Source organism: Motacilla alba, chromosome 1A (assembly GCF_015832195.1).
Source record: "Motacilla alba alba isolate MOTALB_02 chromosome 1A, Motacilla_alba_V1.0_pri, whole genome shotgun sequence".
NCBI classification, from domain to species: Eukaryota; Metazoa; Chordata; class Aves; order Passeriformes; family Motacillidae; genus Motacilla; species Motacilla alba.
The window spans coordinates 46,695,682-46,714,974 of record NC_052031.1 but is presented as its reverse complement, the minus strand read 5'-3'; the positions used below and the strand labels follow the sequence as shown (position 1 = coordinate 46,714,974).

Sequence of the window (19,293 nt, the reverse complement as noted above, 5' to 3'; positions counted from 1 at the left end):
CAGATGTCTCCCCAGAAGACCTCTCCCTCTCTACCAGACTGCAGAGAAAGGAATAAACCCTTCCTAGGGAGGAACAAGCTATTGCTGTAAAAAGGAGCAGTTTTCCAACTGAGGGAAAGTGAGCAGGGCTCTTGGCAGGAGATACAGCCCTGCACATTCTAGGGCTGGCATAAAACCAGGAGTTCAAAAGCATCACACATCACTCACATGAGGATTCTGGAAGGTAGGTGTGAGGTTGCTCTGCCTGGGTTCTGGGCCAGTGGGAGGTGAGCCATCTCTTTATCCTCAAAGCTGTAGTGTGACAGGGTCTAGGACAGGACCCTCTGGCTCCCCAGTGTTTCAGAGGGGCTGATCCCTGCACTCACACCTTCACACTGATCAGCACCAAAATTGCTTCATTCACAAGCGATTCCAGCCCAGTGCTACCATCTCTACTCATTGCCAGGGCAAAAGCAGCAAGATATTCTGACACTTTAGACCCTTCCCCTCTCTCTCAGGCACAGCCTTCAGCTCTTAGCATCTATGCTGTACTTGTATAGTCTTTTTTCAATGCATAAAAGCCACAAGGGCATCCAGCAGGATTCAGACATGTATTTTTATATTTTACCACTGTACACACACTCATTCAAAAGGTCATCTGGTGCAGACAGTTCTCTTCCCTGGCCATATGGATGGCGAGAGCATGCCTTGCTCTGATCCACAACAGCCTCTGCTGGGTAAGATTACTGACTACAACATCTTAGGCTCATTCATTTTTGCTGCACCATCTCAGACCTGCTTACCTAGTGCTGTTCTGGTCCCAAAGCTTCACAGATATCTCCTATCCGGGTGGAAATATCTATTGATGATGGGTCCCTTTCCATAGGGAATGATTCTTAGCAACCAGCCTAACAGGTTAGGCATTGCATTGGTTAAACTCAGAGAAAGGAAGTTTTTTGAGTTATTCACTCATAAATAGAGACTTTGTCCTTAAGTGAAAGACGAGGGGAGTGGGAAATAACATTTGCATAAAAATTCAGGCCATTCACTTACTGCTTTAATTAGTAAAATAAATGGAAAAATTAATGTGATATCAAGCAACAAATCTGTTTGTAGTATCAGGCAAGGCTGACAGTGGATCCCCGCATGGCACCAAAACCCAAAAGAATGAGGGAAACAGATCCCTGGAACTACTAGCTTTACTTCTGATATTGACATTTTAGTGTGCCACCCTTTGCTCCAACAGTGGCACAGAAAGACATATTGTAGTGCAATACCAGAGGTCTTGAAGTACTGAAAAAAAGAGCTCTGGAGCCAATAAATGAGAAGAGATAAGAGAGAAGAGATTCCTGAAGAGGACGGACATGCAGCATGTATGTACATGGAAGGATGATGGGAATCCATGACTGACTTGGCTCAGGAATTGCTGAGCTGTAGGGCAGAGTGAACTCTTCATACACCAGAATCAGACTCTGGCTACAGTCATCCTCTTGGCTGAGAAAGAATTAGAGTTCTTCATTGAGGGGCTTCTCCTCAGATTTGTCTTCTTTCTAAAACACATTAGAGGCATGAAATCAGTTTTGACACTACTCGGTTTCTCAGCATAGGGATAAAGGAAACAAAATAACTCTAATGCCTCCCTCTGCTGTCTATGCCACTGCCCCATCTCATTTTTGTCACACAACACAAAGACCCTGTGCTACAAGAGGATGAATTTTGACAGAGAGAGAACTTATAACACTGCATGAACATGAAGATTTAATGGTGCCTCTCCCAGCAGAGACCACTGGTAGAGTCCTAAGGCCCTATCTGTACACTCTGTTCTGTAGTCTTCCAGATAGATTTAATTGCTATCCACGCCACTGGTCTCTCTGACCTGCTCTCATATGCTGCCATCCACTACCTCCCTTCTCAGCATCTAAAAGCACCCTTCACTTTGTCTCCCTAACTATTCCCAAAAGATAGATGCTTCACAGAGACCTTCATACAGCTGCAGAGATCAGTGAATTCTTCTTGCTGTACACTAGAAAGCAAAGGTCAATAAAGAAAGAGGCTCTGCAAAGACATCCACCTCTACTCTGCCCTAAATCTAATGTCTCTCTGATATTCAGGTGGAAATGTACATGAAAGAGAAAGTGATAGGGATGGGGAGGAGTTCAAGGAACTGAAGTCATTGTCTTCAAGAGCTTGGTAAACAACAGCATCAGGACCACCTTTACCTTTGGCATTCTTTGTAGGAAACGATTACAGAAGTCCTGTACACGCTCAATGGAGATGTCATCCACAGTCAACACTTCGTGCTCGTCATCTGGTGTGTGGAATATAGCCAGAGCTGGCAGCTGGGACTTCTTCAGCTGGAAGTACGACAATACTCGTTCATTGCTCTTCAAATTGCTATCTAACAGGATAAAGAGAATCTGTGATGGAAATAGGAAAGAAAACATGAGAAAAACAGAAGCAGAGACAGAGAATAGATCCCCAAGCAGAGATCATACGAAGATTAACAGTGATATTTTTATAAAGAGTTTGAGAAAACCATCCATACTCTGTTAGGACAACGCTTTCCTTGGCCACTATCTAGCAGCTCCATGCAGTACATTTGTCTGTATTTTATCAAGTCCAGACTTACTCTTAATAGATAAGGAAACAAGATGTCTTTTATCTTAACAGCAAAAGTCAAAGAAGCTGAATCCTTTACTTGCATGTTATTTGGATAAGATGCTCACATCCTTGCAAGACCCAGTGTAAAAAGGGGTTTTGGTGTGGGGAGAATCAAATTCAATTGCAAGAAAATGAGAATGAAGTACAGGGCATCAGGAATCTGCAAGGTTAAGAACATGAGAGTACCAAAACCAAAGGATATATTGAAGTGAGCAGAAATGAGGGTGCAAGGATTTGGGAAACAGAAGTTGTTGGCAAGACACCGATGTCCATACAGCCCAGCTCAGTGGAGCGTTCAGACCTGAGGAGAGAAGCTCAACATGAATAAGCCAGGATGAGAATGACCTACAGTCATTATTATAAAATTTATAAAAGAAAATAAATATAGCAGTTAAACAATTTAATTAGTGACCTGTTTAAATGGAATCCCTCAGCAGATGAGATTGAAGTCAATGAAAAAAACACCCAGCTAGCATGTTTAATTTTATCTTCTTTTTACCCTGTGCAATCAACTGAGCCTAGAATATTCAGTGTACCTATGGACAAGGCTATGGTTTCACATACACAAGAAAAGAAGAGTTTAAAAAAAAAAAAAAGAAGCAATGTAATGTGAAGATTATGTGCCCAGTTCCCAAGCTGTGACTCATGTTTTTCTTTCTATTCAATGAAGAACACTCAAGTTGGTTCCAAACTTGTTTTCTTTTCTAAAAATAAACTTCATAAATACTAAATTCTTTACTTAATAAGTTTATGTTCTATAAAACCCAAATATATCTGAAAACTTTCCTAGGCAACAGCCTATTGGGAAGGAGGGATATTTAGGCTGCTGTAAGGTTTAACTTCAGTTTTTTAGTGAAATACAGGAACAGGAACAGCACTTTCACTGGATATGTGATATTCACCATTTGTAATTTTTCTTCCAAAAGTCAACTGTGCCCCAAGAGCAAAAAGCTAGTGAGCAGACAGGAGGTGGGGTACTTCTCCCAGAGCACTTAATTCATCTTTTTGCAGGATAAAACACCAAGCTAGAAAAGGGGTCACATATTTAAGGTTCACAGGTCTAGGGACATGATCTAAGAGGCTTTCAGGTGGAACAGCAGTTTGCAATGTTTTAGGGCTCTCTTTTCAACTAGAAAGCTGGAAACAGAGGCCAGTGTTGGAATGAAACACTTTCAAAGTGTCAGTACAGTAAATGGTACTGCATTTTCAGGGTGCATTCAACAGCTTTTGGGTTTCTCTATAAGAGATTGACTAGACAACAATATTTTTTTTAATCAAATGCTAAAGAAGAAGTCATTAAAAATTTAAAAAGTACTGTTGCATCACTTTCTATACAAGATCACCACCTTTAAAACAGATGAATAGCATTTTAAAATAGTAATATGAATAAATGTTAGTCAATATTCTTCATTTCATCAAGCTTCCAGACTTTGCTAAAATATCCAAAACTAAAAAGCTGTACATACTTTATCCATGAATACTAAGAATAGAGTAAGAGTAAAAGAGCAAAAAGGTTGAGGTTTAGAACTCCTAATGCCTTCTTCCTCACAGGAGCAAACAGAAACACACAAACTGGCCCCTCAGCTAGAAAGGCTGAGATATCATCGTCATTCAGAGTTACTGGTGTGGATCTCTCTAATGACTCCCATTTGGTTCACAGAGCTAGAGTGTGCCAAAGCACAGCAGAGTTTCCTTCTCTGCCTATAATCAAAAAATACAGGAAAGAGAGCAATTGCATTTGGCCACTGTAGCTCAGAAGAAGACGCCTTAATGCCTATGAGAATGGTGCATTCCTGGGAGGTCTGTGACATGGGATGGTCCTCCTTCAGCAGAAAGGCCCACCTATGCTGGTGTGCTCCAGGAGTCCTGCCAGGGCCTGTGTGCTCTCAGGGTCACACCTGTGGGGCAGAAGGTAGGATATGATGGCCCAGAGGCCACAAGCACTAGAAGCCTGATCTCCACAGCAGCTGAAAACCAAGAAAATTTCTCAGTTGTCACATTTCCATGACAGATGCCATCTTGTGGAACTGGAATTTTTTCATGAGGATTTATTTTGTTCTGAGATTCCCAGTCAGCTCCAATTATAAAGAATGAATGCATGGAAAATTATATTGACCATGTGGCAGGATTCACACTGCCTAACCTCTGCCATCCAGATCCTAGTCTTGTCTCAGCCAACCATCTACGTAACCTCTAACTTAAACAGTGACAGGCACTTTATTCCACCTGTTTTAGAAGGGAAGGAAGCATATGCCTGTCCTTCTCTCTCAGTGCTGAAAAGAGCCTAAAACCTTTGCTAAGATGACCTGCCAAAGCTAGAATTCACCAAAACCAAATCCCACAACTCTAATGTCACTGCTAGAGATCTGTTAGTTCCATCCCAAACAGAAAGTTCACTTTCCATTTCATACCATCCTGTACAACAGCTGGTTGGGTGTTTTAATTCTGAGATTATTTCCATGAATTTTTTTCATTTTGTAGCAATCTTCCTGCCTGTGTTCAGAGATCTGCTGCTTCAGGCAGTGAAGGACATCCTGTCTTAATGAGAAACCCCTGACACAAAATGTCCCCTTCACACGTGATATTTTCTATGCACTGTCACTTGCAGTAAACCACCTTTCATAAATTTTGTACACTGGTGCTGTCTTGGTGTCTTAACAACTTGATTCCTAGCCCAGTGCTTTTAGAACATCAAGTTCGTGGTAGATACTAAGACGTGGAATGATGTTATTGCCCAGGGAATTAAAGATAATTGAAAATAGCACTGCAATGATAGAAACCAATTTGCCATTGCTTAGTTTTTCCTCTTACAAAGACAAACAGAAAGGATGGTCACTCCTTATATCCAGTGTTTGACTTTGAACTTCAGAGAGCTGCAGTTCACTGTTTTGTATAAGCAAAAAGGTCAAATTCTGACGTCTGAGTAATTTCTTACATCATAGTGCATCAAAGCAAAACAAAAACATCAGTCATGAATTAAAAAAAAAAGACAGCTATAAAAACAACTTTACTGCAGATATCTATTAAGTGAGATAACAAGTCTGTATTTACAGGCTTCTCTGTTTATGGCTAAAAGAGGCATCTCTAAATATTATCTCTCTCAGTTCTGGAGCCATCAGTGTCTGACAAGAAGAATAAAAATTGTACGAATTACTGTCTGCAAGAGAAAGGGTATCATCATTTAATTTCCATGGAAGAACTCTTGAAGGACACCAGGAGTTTCTCAGAATTCATTTCTAAATGGACCTACATCTAAATTAAAAGGGAGTTTACAAACATCTCTATCCAAATCATTTTGACATTGGAAACCAATTATGTCAGCTGCAACAAAAGCTGCTTTTGTTATTCCCAACATCACCTTGTTGAGACTTCTGCAAACACCCATGAGTTACACCAGCTGTAATTATCATGTTATACTCTGATACTGTGGAAAGAAAACTGAATATAAGTATTCTAGTTTGGCTCAGCAATGCAAACCCTGACATCTCCTTTCCAGTGCATTTCCTTTCCTTGCCTGGACTCCTGGCAGTACTTTCTCAAATGAGCACATATTTGATTGAAGATCCAAGAAGGCTGGTGGATTTATTCTCACAGCTGCAGTGCTCTGACCTCTGTTAGCTGTTATCCACCCACAATTGTTCCTCAAAAAGTGCTAGAAAACGACCATATTTCTTCTTATTGTGGTCAGCTTCTGCTGGTTTAACATCATCTATCATTTGCATTTTTGTCTCCAACATTTTACAGGACTCAGGTTCCACAATAATATCTAGAAAATCTAGACTGCTTCCAGGCACTCACTGTTGCTCCAGGTGCATTTCAGACTGTTTTCAAATATAAGGCCTCACCATCCTGCCTCCTGGATCCTCCAGCTGAAAATTTCAACTGTCCCTCAGGCAGAAGTGAAAATATCATGAACCAGAGGTGAAAGGACTATAATCTAGAAACTGGCCGGTGAATCACCTCTTCATGATCCTTAAATGGTTGGACTCAATCATCTTAGAGATGTTTTCCAGCCTCAGTTATTTCACAGTTCTATGGTTTTTCTTCACTCTTTGGGGTCAGTCACTCAGCAGCAGCAGCTCCTCTTCATCTCTCTGTCCAAGCGACAAGTTTCTCTTTTTCTTCCCACTGGTGATGGCAATGACAAGGACCGCTCTTCCATCAGTGTGCAGCAGAGATTTGTGACAGGATCAGTACCTTTTCTCCTGCTTGGGATCCTTTTTGAGGCTCTGTTTGTGTTCTGCACTGGCTTGTAGAAATGCTGCAACACACACCAAGTATGCTCAGTCTGTTCTGGCACTCTGCAGTCACTGTAGAGCCGTGCCGGATGAAGTGGAACATGCTCACAGGGAGCCTGAACATCTCTCCACTGCACAGCAATGATTCCTTGCTCAAACCACTGGTTGCACTAACCCCTCAGCATAAACAAATCTTTCACCACTATCCCACAGGACAGGAGTTATTCACTGGTAATCCTGAACGAAATTCAAGTCAGGAATCTTGCATTTATTCTCAGACAATCTGCAAGCCACTGAAAAGCAAAATCTAATCAATACTTTAAAGCAAACCTCAATTAACGTGGTAGTTCCAACAACAGATAACTTTACAAAGGAAAATTGGGAAGGGATCTTCATGGTATTGTGCAGCGGCTGCCACTGATACCCAAACTAACTCAGGTCTTTCTATATGACAGAGCAATGGGGACAAACCTAAGTGGGCATATCATTCTGCTTACTCCTTACTCTCCAGACCTGAAATCCAAGCAAAGGGATCTTAGCTCTCTCTCACTGCTTTCTAGGAGAGAAGTCCAAAACACAATTTACTCCTCAGAGTGTCACTCCTTCGGGAAAAATAACTCATTAGACTCTAGGTCACTTCATCTCTGTGTCCTCAAGTACCACAGCAATAAAGTGGAACTAATTAGTCAAATCCCCACATCTTTAATGTTGAGACTTTACTCTGGCAAACTTGTTGACTGATTTGGTTGGAAATGTGCCTGCACAAATAAAAAAAAAAACTAGATTTGGCTGGCTGAGAATTCATAAATTATCTGGACTTCAGTACAACATTTTATCAAATGTTTTGTGAAGTATTTCTAGGAAAATTATAACTATTTACTCAGATCTAGGCAAGTCACATGAAAACTAGATGCAGCTGCATCAGCAAAGGATAGTGATGCTAAACAGCATTGTGTTGGAAGAAATAGCTGCTAGGTGGAGACCTGTATCATACTCTGCGTCTTCTGGAGAACAGGGGTAATGGTGCCACTTTAACATACATCTCACAATAGATAAATTGAATTTTACAGATTTTTTTTTCTTTTATAACTACATATTCATCAAAGCAAAACATTTTTGAAGAGACCTTTTGATTTTGATGCATAGTTTCTGCCTAGTCTCTTGCCAATGGTTAGGAAAGATGTAAAGGTTCCAAAGTAGACCTGCCATAAGCAAGTCTCAAGACTTCTGAGACAGCACGGTTCTGAGGTGGTCCCTGAATTCGAAGGTGAGGGTATATTTGATTTATAATCTGTTCCTTCAATACCAATACCAGATGCATGCAGATTTTCTAGTTATCAGATCCCAAATATTTCCAGCTCCTCACTTCTCAGAGGAAGACCTCTTTGTGCCTCTCAGCTAATTCTTCCCCACTTCTGTGATATTCTGCCCCCTCCCATGTGCTATTCTCCCTTGCCACAAAGGCCTTCCTGTTGCTCCCAATTCTCCTTTGCTTGCAAGTTCATTCCTCTGTTCCTTGGACACAAATTCCACTGTAATCCAGCTGCTGGCAGAGAAGCAGACAAGGGATGATTTACTATTTGGGGAGTTCTGTTCCCAGAGGGATGAGATTCAGGCAAAATTTCTCTGAAACACCTCATCTGTCTCATCACTTTAGTGTGGGAAATCAAAGCAATCAATTTGCAGCTCCTTTAAAATGGCCATTTCCAGAAGTGAAAGGGTTAAGAAGCACTGACATTGTTTGCTATCTGGTCACTTATATAAGCTCCCTTGGCGTCCTGCAGGCTGTAGATACAAATTCACCTCTCACATCAGCAGAGAGCGACTGTTGCCAGACTGAAGAGCAGCAGCTGTGTGTCCTCTCCCGGTACAAGGGAACAAAACTGGACTAAAAGCAACAAAATCCACGATGTTCCACCAAGAGAGCAGAGAGCAGGATACAGAGGGTATTTTCCCCACGAGATGGCAAACTGGGAAAGGGTGATCAGAACCAACCCGTCCATTTAATTATCCAGATAATCCTCTCTTCCTCCTACTTGACCTTTGCTCTCATAATTCACAGAGGAGATTATGCCCTCCCCATTCATGGCAGAAATCAGTGGGTTTTTTCCTCCCCAACAGCCCCTTTTTCTCTGCTTGGACTTACCTTCCCCTTGTAGAGCTCTGCCGCCGCCCGAAACTTGCGCATTCGCTCAGGGTGCTTTGGAGACATCTTGTCTGTGATCAGGAGGAGGTTAAACTGGAGTGAGCTCTGCATCACACCTATTGCTGTCTGCCCAGCACAGAGAGAGAAACACGGGCAAGGAGATTGAGAACACTCAGTCGGCATTGGATGCAGTGTCAGTGGGACATGGCTTAGCTGTGGTTTCTTTGCAAATCAGCACCAAAAGCAGGACAGATTTCTTTAAAGCAGGGGGGATCCAATCAGAGTTCTTTGCAGAAGCTCTTAACCCCCTGGCTTTGCTTATTCTCCAGAGAAGAGTCTGAAGACCACAAAGGTTCATCACTGGCCTTAAGATAGCGACTAGGCAAGAAGAGTAGGAGTAGGGCAGAACACAGGAAGCTGAAGACTAAAGATGTGAAGAGCAAGGCCAGCAAACACTGAATATAAGGGTGTCCGAAATCGCTGAGTTCCAGCACCTATCTGAAATATGAGCAAGAAAGTGGAAGGATTTGTGGTGTCAAGGTTGATGTTTGTCCTTGTTTTCTTTCTTTAATGTTGCACTGTATGTAGGATGGGGATGAGTTCACAGTTTCAGCAGCCTGATGGCCTGGACATTCCTGAGTGCTGAGGATTAAAATTGTCTCTGCTGTCCTACAGTGAGAGAAGACCCTGGGCAAGGGCCAAGTGGGCACTACACACTGGCCCTCTGTGAGGAACCAGGGTTGGCACTGCCCAAGAATCCATGGCACCATCTCCATGAACTCTCTCACACCTTGTCTCACTTCGTCTGCTTCCTGCAGGCCTGCAGCCTCTCCCTCAAATTAAACAGGAGTGGGGCCAGACCTGCTGCCTCCCTAGTGCCACCGAAACCACAGAGGCACAGACTGTGCAGCTCCCGGCCAGTGGGAGCAGAAAGTTTCCACATGCTCCAGGAGTAACAAGGAAGGGGTCAGGGAGTGCATGCTGGCAAGGGCCATGAATAACCGGCTAGACTTTGGCAGACGGGACTCTGCTGTTAGCTGAATATTTATCAGTAGAGGGGTTGCAAGCTAAGCTGGAAAACGTTAGAGGACCTCATGGGAGAAGATGAGGCTGAAGGTGAGGGTGAAGCCAGCCAGCACCAAGCCCCTTGACAAGGCTGGGGTGAGAGAGGACAAGGAGGGAGCAGCGGTTCCTCCAGCAGCTCCACTCAAAGGTGTGCTTGTCCACACAACCTTGTGTAAGAGCAATCGGCAGAGCTCATCAGCAGGCCTGGATCACATCTGAATCTCCTGAAAAGCCCACAGGGTAAATATTGCCTAAAAATTCCTTAAGTATGTGGGAGAAACAGTAAGGGCCCCAGGATGGGGAGAGAAACTCTTGGCAGCACTTGGTGCAAGCCATGTGACCCCATTATCTGCTGACCTGCAGCATTTTTGGATGCAAACAGCATATGCACTGGGAATAAATATTTATGAAAAACCAAGCTACCTTAGGGAAGCTAGGAGGGCTTTGGGCCAGGGACTGCAGGAGGCACTGTTAATTGCAGCACCTTGATAAAGCTCCAGAGCGTCTGGAAAAAAAAAACTGTAACAACATCTGTACTGACAATCAGGGTGGAGGGGACCAGCTGAACAGCTGAGGAATTCTCAGTTGGGGAGACAGCCTGGGTGCCAAACAGGACACCATGCAGTGAGAGCCCAAAGCGTCAACAGTAATGCATCAAGAAAAAGAGATTGTCCCATGAATTGCAAAAGGATCTAATAGGGGCTCCAAGGTTTCAGAAGGTCTGGGAAATTACAAAGATGAGAACATCATCTCTGCTGATGTGCCTTGGGTATTCTTAAAGGGCTGTTAGGCCAGTGGAGCAGGATATAGCAGTCCCCAGAAATATTTTGTGGGGGTATTCAAATAATATATTAAAATATAATTTTCCCTTTTGAAGATGAAAAAACACAAACTTTTTTTTTTTTGTTGCTGTTACAGAAAAAAACCAAACTCCTACCATATTTCACTGTGGAAGAAAATGTCACATTTCAAAACAAAACACTCTCCTGCTGGTGGGTTGCAACTGAACTGACTGAATGCATTGGGTTCTCTTAGATGATCCTTGAGTTTATCTTGAAATGGTATAGCTCTGCCATTCTTCTCTGATACAAGCTGAGCCTGGCCAGCACTGTCATAGCTATCCAGAAGGCCACAAAATACCCCGTCAGCAATGACAAAGTCTCAGCCTTGCAGCAGCTGGGGCTGTTAATACCCATTGATTCCACAGCAATGAGACCAAGGAACCGCTAAGATTTCAGAAGAACCTGAATCCTTGGTCATCATCTGCAGCAGGGAGGAGCTCTGGGAACCCTGCCACTGCCAGTCAGATGGGTGAGCCAATGAAGATGGCCAACATGGAAGCATTCTAAGCCTGATTTTGTGTGTGGCTTATTTGTTTGTTGGTTTGTTTGTTTGTTTGTTTTGGTGATGGTAGTTGTTGTTGAACTGATTAATTCTGGAGGAACGATGGAAGGGATGGGAAAGATTTTGCTTGGGAAGTTCCCAACCCATTCTTGAATATGCATTCAAATATCTGGGCTTACATAAAGCCCTGTGCGCTGAATGATGCACAAATCCTGCCTTCTGAGAGCAGGTCATTTGAGCTTCCATGTTTCTCAAGGCTCATCAAAGAGAGGGCATTAATGGCTGAGCTGGCTCTGCAGGCATGGCACAACACTGCAAATGTCCATGGGAGGAAGCAGCACTGCCTGCAGAGTAGTAAGAAATGGAGTTCTCTGACCCTCAACATCCCAAATTTACTGGAAAGCCAAAGGAACTGCGATGAGTCCCTTCCTCTCCCATCACACTCCTGCCCCAGCAAATCTGTTTCCAGTCCACATGCGGAGCAGCAGTGAAGAGCTGTGTGGCTTCCCCAGTCCCATCTACACTGTCGCTCCGACCCTCACATACATCTGGATATGCAGACTGGGGCCAGAGGACACCCTGGGAAAAAGGCCAAGCAAAAGGGTGAGGACTGCAGGGGGTTGGTAATTACCACAGGGTTGTACTCTGTCACCAGGCGGAGCTCGTTCATCCGAACGAAGCGAGTCAGCTTCTTGGCATCAACCTCTCTGTTGTTCATATCCAGATCCCGTCGGTCATTGTCTACCTGAGGACAGGTAAAGACACCTACAGTCACAGCTGTCCTCTCCTCCCAGGACCTCCTCCAGAGGCACTGGTTGCACTCGCTCACAGAGACACCCACCACCCCCTGGGACACCGCCATCCTCTCTCCCCCACTGCACAATCCCCACCTCTTCCCATCACCACTCCTGGAGGTCTAGAACCTACAGGAACGAGCCTGTTCTTTGAGATAAGGATCTCCCAGCCTTCTCCAGCCTCCCAAGGACAAGGCAAACTCATGGTATAACAGAAATCTCTGACTCCAGACATCCCTACACTACCAGCTCTCGATGCACTGGAGACAGGGGGAATTAGTTGGCAAACTATTCTAGGCATTGTGGAGAGAGGTCATTAAATAGTCTAACTCCTCACATCAATACTGGCTTTATGTCCCTTTTAAACATCTTCATCTGCTTATTCTGTTTCTTCTACAAGTAATAAACATTGGCATCGCCCGGTATGGAATTCCTGGAAACATTTTGCAAGCAGGAAATCTCTCCAATAAAAAGAGGATTTTTCTTCCAGTACAGCAGGAAAGGAAAAAAAAAAAAAATAAGCCACGCATATTTCAGCTTTAGAGGAAAAATTCATCCTGCCACACATCTCCCCACACTTCATCCCCCCAAAATGATGTGATTTTATTGAGATTTTCATGACCTGATAAACAGAAAAAAAAGCAGGCAACCACTGAATGGTAGCAATACCCTAGAGTTTAAGGACTGAGTTCCTGTGTAGTACCACCACAGGATGTGACGGAGTTAAACCATAGGAGCAGTGGTCTCTGACATGAAATAGGATCAAAGCTTGGGATTTGAAAGCCATTGAGACACACGTTGAATGAGGTTCTTGGGGCTGAGGAGCAGTCCACATGCACACCCCAGATTTTATTCTCTGCATGTGGACAACCTCTGAAAGTTCTTGTGTTAGTTTTTCCAGTGGTGTGCAGACATCTAAAGTAATTTTTGCTGTTCTGTGGTCATTGGCAAGGTCTTTGATACCAGTCGCCCTCCCTGTCTGACAACACAAGCTGGTGATTTTCAGACTGTGTGGCCTGATTCCTCTCACAGATTTTCCTTCTGCATAACATGAAAGGGCAGCTCTGCTCAAGTAAATAAGATCAGGACAGTGCAACACCTGGGCGGGTGAGATCAGACAGGCCTTGAGAACCAATCTAAAGCAGCCTGGACTCTACAAAAAGTCTTCTCTTGGCTTTCATGGGCTTCTGGAAACCTCTGACTTCCATTTGGGGATAATAACATCTTGAATCAGCACTCAACATTTATGTTTTTAAGAAAATAAGGCTGGAAAACAGCCTGAATTTAATAGTCGAAGCTCTAGTCAAAATGTCTTTATCACTCCATATAATTAGGTTGTTAGCATCTGTTAACTATGTTCTTTTTAGGTCTATCAGAATTCTTTACTAGAATAAATCTGTTTCTTTCCCCTATATACAAAGAAGTCTCACCAGTTGACACAGTCCCTCCTACTTCTGTAATTATGGTTTAAACTTCTAAGCACTGTAAGTGTTTCATACACTGCAAAGGCAAAGAAAAAAATTAATTTATGCCTCTGATTCACTTCTATCCTGGTGACGCATCTTTGTATCCTTCAAATGAGTATTTGATTCCAAGTTCCTGTATCCGTTCTTTTAAAATTCCTTTTTATCTCTGACCTCTTACTCCTACACATTATTCATCACAGGATAAAAGAGAAAATAATGTGTCTGATAATTTAAGAAAAACTGACAATCAGACAAGTGAATTGCCAACCATATTTGAACTTGACTAGTGCATTATTTTCTTGGCTGTTTGGTTTTTTTTTTCCATATTAAAGAAAAGTTCAGTTGCAAAAACTTGACTCGAGACAAAGGATAGTCAATATAGTACAAAGTCCAACAATCCAAAGAATTTATTTTATCAAACTCTCTCCCACTGCAGTCATCCTCACTATCTCTGCAGTGCAAAAACCAAGGATCTTTTCAATATTTTTGGAAGAAAACCACAATGACTAAGAACCAAAATTGAAATGGGTGTTGCTTAAAATTGCAACATCTAGCAAATAAAAGGTTAAATAAAAGGACCTGCCTAACTATTGCTCACTCTTAGATCATTCTTTTTTAATTATTTGGATAATATCAGTGGTAAACATGGTGCAGGAAATGATGAGGGGGAAAAAAGAGAACAAACTGTTTTTGTCCAGTCTTTGTACAAGCTGGATCTAGAACTTGGCCAAGCTGCCATATTTAGTTTCCCCAGAACATGTGGTGTGTACCCATTTCTCCCCGCCTCAAGCACTTAGAGGTCTGGTGTCACAACACTTCACTGCCTTTTAGGACATCTTGTGCTGCCTGTGGCCCCGTTCCTCTTCAGACACATCTACCTCCTCACTTTTCAACTGCCATGCTTGCGCAAGAAGGAGCAACGTGGGGAAATTGATGTAACTGGTAGAATACTTGCTCTTAGCTTTTCTTGCTGCTTTTGCAGCAAGCACATGGCCCTTCCCAGTGTCATCTCCCTAAATTTCAGCAAATGTAGCTACATTGAGGCTACATTGAGCTACCTGCACTTAGAGCTGGAGTTAACAGAGATATCATCTAGCACAGCACCTATCCCTAAGAAACTCCAAAGCACGATTTCTGAAGCCTAAAGCATATTTAGGAAATGAGTCTGCAAACCACAGTGTAGGGTGGCACAGCATCTCTTAATTGCAGAGACCTAGTCTGGATGTGTTTTCTGTCTCATTGGAAAAGTTTTGTACCCTAGGAGACAGCTTTGCATGCCTGAAGCGACACTTGCCAAGTTTTGGTATCAAGCCTGCTGTGTTGATCCATTGTGACATGACTCTAGACGCTTTTCATGTGTCTCAGGACCCTTTCCAAAACCACAGAAACCCCATCCAAGTTAATGCCAAGCTCCGGGCAGGTCATGTAGAAACACAGGCATTGCTCTTTGCAGAGCTCTGGGTGCTGAACCAGATCCGTAAGGCAAACACCTAAATAGGAGAATCTTACCAGGTGTAATAAATGCCCGTGTCTCAGTGACAGGCACTCTGCAGCTGAAAAGCAAAAGCCCTCTTTGGGGCAAGAAGAGGGATGTACTTTGAGGTGGGCAGGCAGTCCGACTGCCAATGACAACCCTATTTTTGGCTTGCCCTAAGGAGAGATGAGTTTTATGCTTTTTTTACCTCTGTATGCACTCGTCCAAGACCCTCTCCCACCCACACCAGCGCGCCGGGGGACCCGGAACCAGACCCTTATGTTGGACTGGCAGGTTTTTGCCTGGCAGCGAAGTGTTCCCGGGAGGGAGCGGCTCGTGGTGTCCCCCAGGCCACGCCGCGGGCCCACGCACCCTGCGGAACAGCACCACGGTGTTCTCCGAGGCGCCGTAGTGGGACAGGACGGCGGCGCTGCTGCTGAGGCCGAAGGGCACCTCCGCGATCTGTCCGGCCGCCAGGCGAAACTGCTCCGCTTCGGGGCTCCGCGGGTCCTGCGGGGGCAGAGCAGGGAGGGTGAGGGGCCGAGCCCGTGGGCCGCCCCGGCACCGGCACCGGCCCCGGCACCGGCACCGGCACCGGCACCGGCACCGGCACCGGCACCGGCACCGGCCCCGGCACCGGCACCGGCACCGGCGCGGGCGGACCGAGCGCGACACCTGCCGGCCGCTCGGTCCCCGCGGGAGCGGCCACCGCCGCCGCCCCCTCCTGCGCGGACGGGATGCTCCGGGATCCAGGAGGCCGCCAGGATGGTGCTGAGCCCTTGGGCACTCACCAGAGCACAGGTGTAGCTCGTTTAAAAAAAAAAAAAAAAATATATATATATATATATATATGTGTGTGTGTTTCTAAAACATATACATATATAAACGTCGCCATTTTTATGCTAACCTTGATTCTAGAGTCAGGGGGTTACAGTTTTGAACACCTCGCATTATCAGTACCGTGGCTGCTTTTAAAAGGGTGTCTTAGGTACGTCCTGTAAAAAGTAGCTAATTCAGGTATATCAAAGGATAGAAATGTGCAATTTTTCAGTATTTTGAGGTACATTCTCTTTCTTGCAGAGAGCATTAACTACTGCTATCCTTTGCCTGTATTAAAGCCTTCTTTGCTGTTCCCATTCCCAACTTTTTAGTGGTGTATTTTTGATACTTCTATTTATTGGATATAAATTCTGAAGACATGGTTTCTTCTTGGAAATTGGTTTGTTTTTCTTTTTAGTTTGAACTGTCAGCTCAGCTGTTTGTGAGCCCAGAGAGAATGGAAAACAAAATTCTTTGTTCATTCCAAAGAAAAACATCTCTCATGACCTGTTTTGGAAATGCCAGTGCATCAACACTGCTCTGGTGAGAGCACTAAAGCCTAGGGTAGGAATAATCTCGCTGAGTTTTGGAGCATTCCTGGGAAACCTGGGGTTTAATCAGGCCGAGCATGGCCTTTTCTCAGAGACATGCGGAGTTTCTGGAGCAGTGTGCTGTGTTTCCATCACGGCATGCTGTTCCCAGTCAGGGAGGCCGTGCTCATTATACGGGAAGCTTGCCGAGCCCCATACTGCAGTGAACTGAAAGGCTGCAGCGGAGAAATAATTTATGGCGAGCGGAGAACATGGGCTTTATTTGGATGAATATACTTTCCGGCCGAGAGCCAAGCCTTCATGGCACACATACGTCTTTATCTACTGTTCAAATGCAGCCCGGCCATGCTTCGGGCACTGAATGCCTGAGATGTGGCTGGATGCTGCCTCGTGCTCCTGGCACTGGGGCTGCACGGCAGCAGCCTCCTGTCTGGCTCTGAAGAATGCAATCCTGCAGAGGGAGGTCATTGTGGCACAGGACAAAAGGAGCCGTGTCCCTGCTGCAGCTCAGGAGGAGGCTCTGGGCACAGCTCTGCCGCAAGCCCAGCCAGCTACCCTTGGGGAAGGAGGCGTCTCAGCACTTTCATTCTGCGTGTGCAGATTGCCTGGCTGCTTTGCACAGCTTCAGCGCTGCAAGAGCAACCCCCAAGGAGCTCCAATTGCCTGCAGGCACCGCAATCGAGGCGGCTGGTGCTCTGTGATCAGTGCTTACAAGGCCCCTGGGGCATAAGCTGTGAGCTCACAGACTTGTTGCTGCCCGCACTGCACAGGCAGCACGTCGGTCCTCGCTCTGTGGTGGGCTGGGAGATGCCACTGCCCGGTACTAAGAGCATGATCTTAGTACCCTAGACCCTTAGGCCCTCCCTAGACTGCCCTCCAGCCTCAGGCACAGGGCTGAAGGAGTAAGGTGCTTGCAGAAGGACGTGGTTTTGAAAGTCTGAAGCTTTCTCTGACATGAGGCAGTGTGTGGACAAAAGAAAACATGGAAAAAGGTGCAACTTGGGGACTTAAAAGTGATAAGGATCCTGTTGAAGAAGCATCTTTTTCACAGTGCTGTAGCTCAATAAATGTTTTCCTATTTTTTTCTGAGGAAAAATACTCATGCCATTTGGGGGGGCAAGGAACTCGTAGCTGTCACTCACCTTTGAATTCAGTGGTTTAGATAAAAAGAGACAGAGATCTCAAGGGTATCTACTCTGGGGAACAAAGAAGTGAAACAGACCATGCCTACATCCTCCCTACAAAGAGGCTGCAGCCTGAGCCCAAACGCTCTTGGACTTCAGTGGCCCTGCACTATCACTTCTCCCTGGGACTCGGCTTCCTCATCCCTGTCACACAAGCAGTGCTTTATTCTGTCTTTGCTGACTACAGCAAATAACTGATGTTCCCATTCACTCCTCACCAACAGTTTCTCTACCATGTACATTTCTTTGTTTCTTCCCCTGCAGCATTTCCCTCTCTCCTGCTCCAGGGCTCCTACAACCTCCTTCATCTTCCTCCCTTGCTCCATCTCCTTTTCCATGCACAGACCAAATTCCCTGTGCTCTCTCTGTCACCTGTCCCAGCCCCAGCACTTTTTGGGACAACAGCTGCCTTGACAGGTGTTTACACCACATCCAGCCTCATGCTCTCATCAGGGTGGGATAGAGCTCACAACTGGCAGAGGGGTGGTGCTGTGAACACACCTGGAAGAATCCAATGACTGCCACCTCTGCACCACTGATGAAGGCTTCGGCATCCGGGATGTTGTCTAAGAGGACAGGTTTGTCTGTGGCGCTGGCTGTGCCTGCAGAGCAAAGGTCAGGGTTGGGCAGAGCGTACACAAGGAGCAGATCAAAGAGGATCCCCTCAACACGCACACAAGCATCCCAACCTCACAAGCTCACCCACACACCTCTCTTGCAAGCTCAACACGTTTGTGCAGCATACCTTGGATAAGGAGGACTCCCTGAAGCAGACCCAGACTTTCCCCAAGGCAGGAAGAAAGCTCACTTACTGTGGGATGCAGAGTCGCTCCCTCCAGCACACCCTGCTGGGGAGCATCTGGTAAGCAGGATGACAAAGAGGCACGGGAAGATGGAAGTGCCCATGGTACCAGCTCGCCTTCTCCTCGCCATGCCACCCTGCTCCAGCCCTCTCCTCGGCGAGAGACACGTCAGCTGCTGTGAGAACCCACAACCTTCCTGGGGCGGTGGGAAGGGAGCAGCTGGCCCTGGGCAAAGCCTCCAGCTCCTGAGATAACTGCCTGGCTGGAGAAAGCCCCTCCCCGCCGTGCAGGAATCAGCCTTGGAGAGCTGCTCCAACACTGCCGTGGTGCCTCCTCACCCACAGCACTGGACTTGGCAGCTGCCCTGCACCTTTGTGACCAGACACCCCAGCCAGGTTAAGAACATCCCTCTCCAGGTGCTGGATCCCAGAGGCTGATGTTCCCTTGTGCTTGGCCAGCAGGCTAGCCACAAGGACATGCAACTCTTGCATTAGCTCTGGGGAACAGCTGCTATGGTAAGTGCTAAACATGAGAAGGGTATGTTATAGCTCCCTGGCTCATTCAGCAGCCATCTGGGATGAGAGGTGGGGGCTGTCCACCCCTGGAGTCTACCCCCATCACAGCCCAGACTTTGGGCTTCAAAGAATTAATGAAATCCCTGAAGGAAACTGTTCTGAAATAATTTGCTTATAGAGTAAGGCTGCTGCTTTGAAGGGGGAGGGCTATTTCCCTGCTGAAATATGCTCTTAAGCCTTCCTATACTGCATTC

General features: G+C 45.3%; 1 protein-coding gene across 1 annotated transcript; it reads right to left on the bottom strand.

Moving 5' to 3' along the window:
* Positions 1 to 1,014: 1,014 nt before the first annotated feature.
* Positions 1,015 to 18,747, bottom strand: ERP27 (endoplasmic reticulum protein 27). Its single transcript, XM_038154997.1, has 7 exons — positions 18,534 to 18,747; positions 18,223 to 18,323; positions 15,540 to 15,677; positions 12,065 to 12,178; positions 9,025 to 9,150; positions 2,199 to 2,396; positions 1,015 to 1,529 (listed from the first exon to the last, which is right to left on the bottom strand). Exons 1-7 carry the CDS (start codon positions 18,652 to 18,654, stop codon positions 1,485 to 1,487), a joined length of 843 nt encoding a protein of 280 aa, XP_038010925.1. The 5' UTR covers positions 18,655 to 18,747; the 3' UTR covers positions 1,015 to 1,484.
* Positions 18,748 to 19,293: the final 546 nt, after the last annotated feature.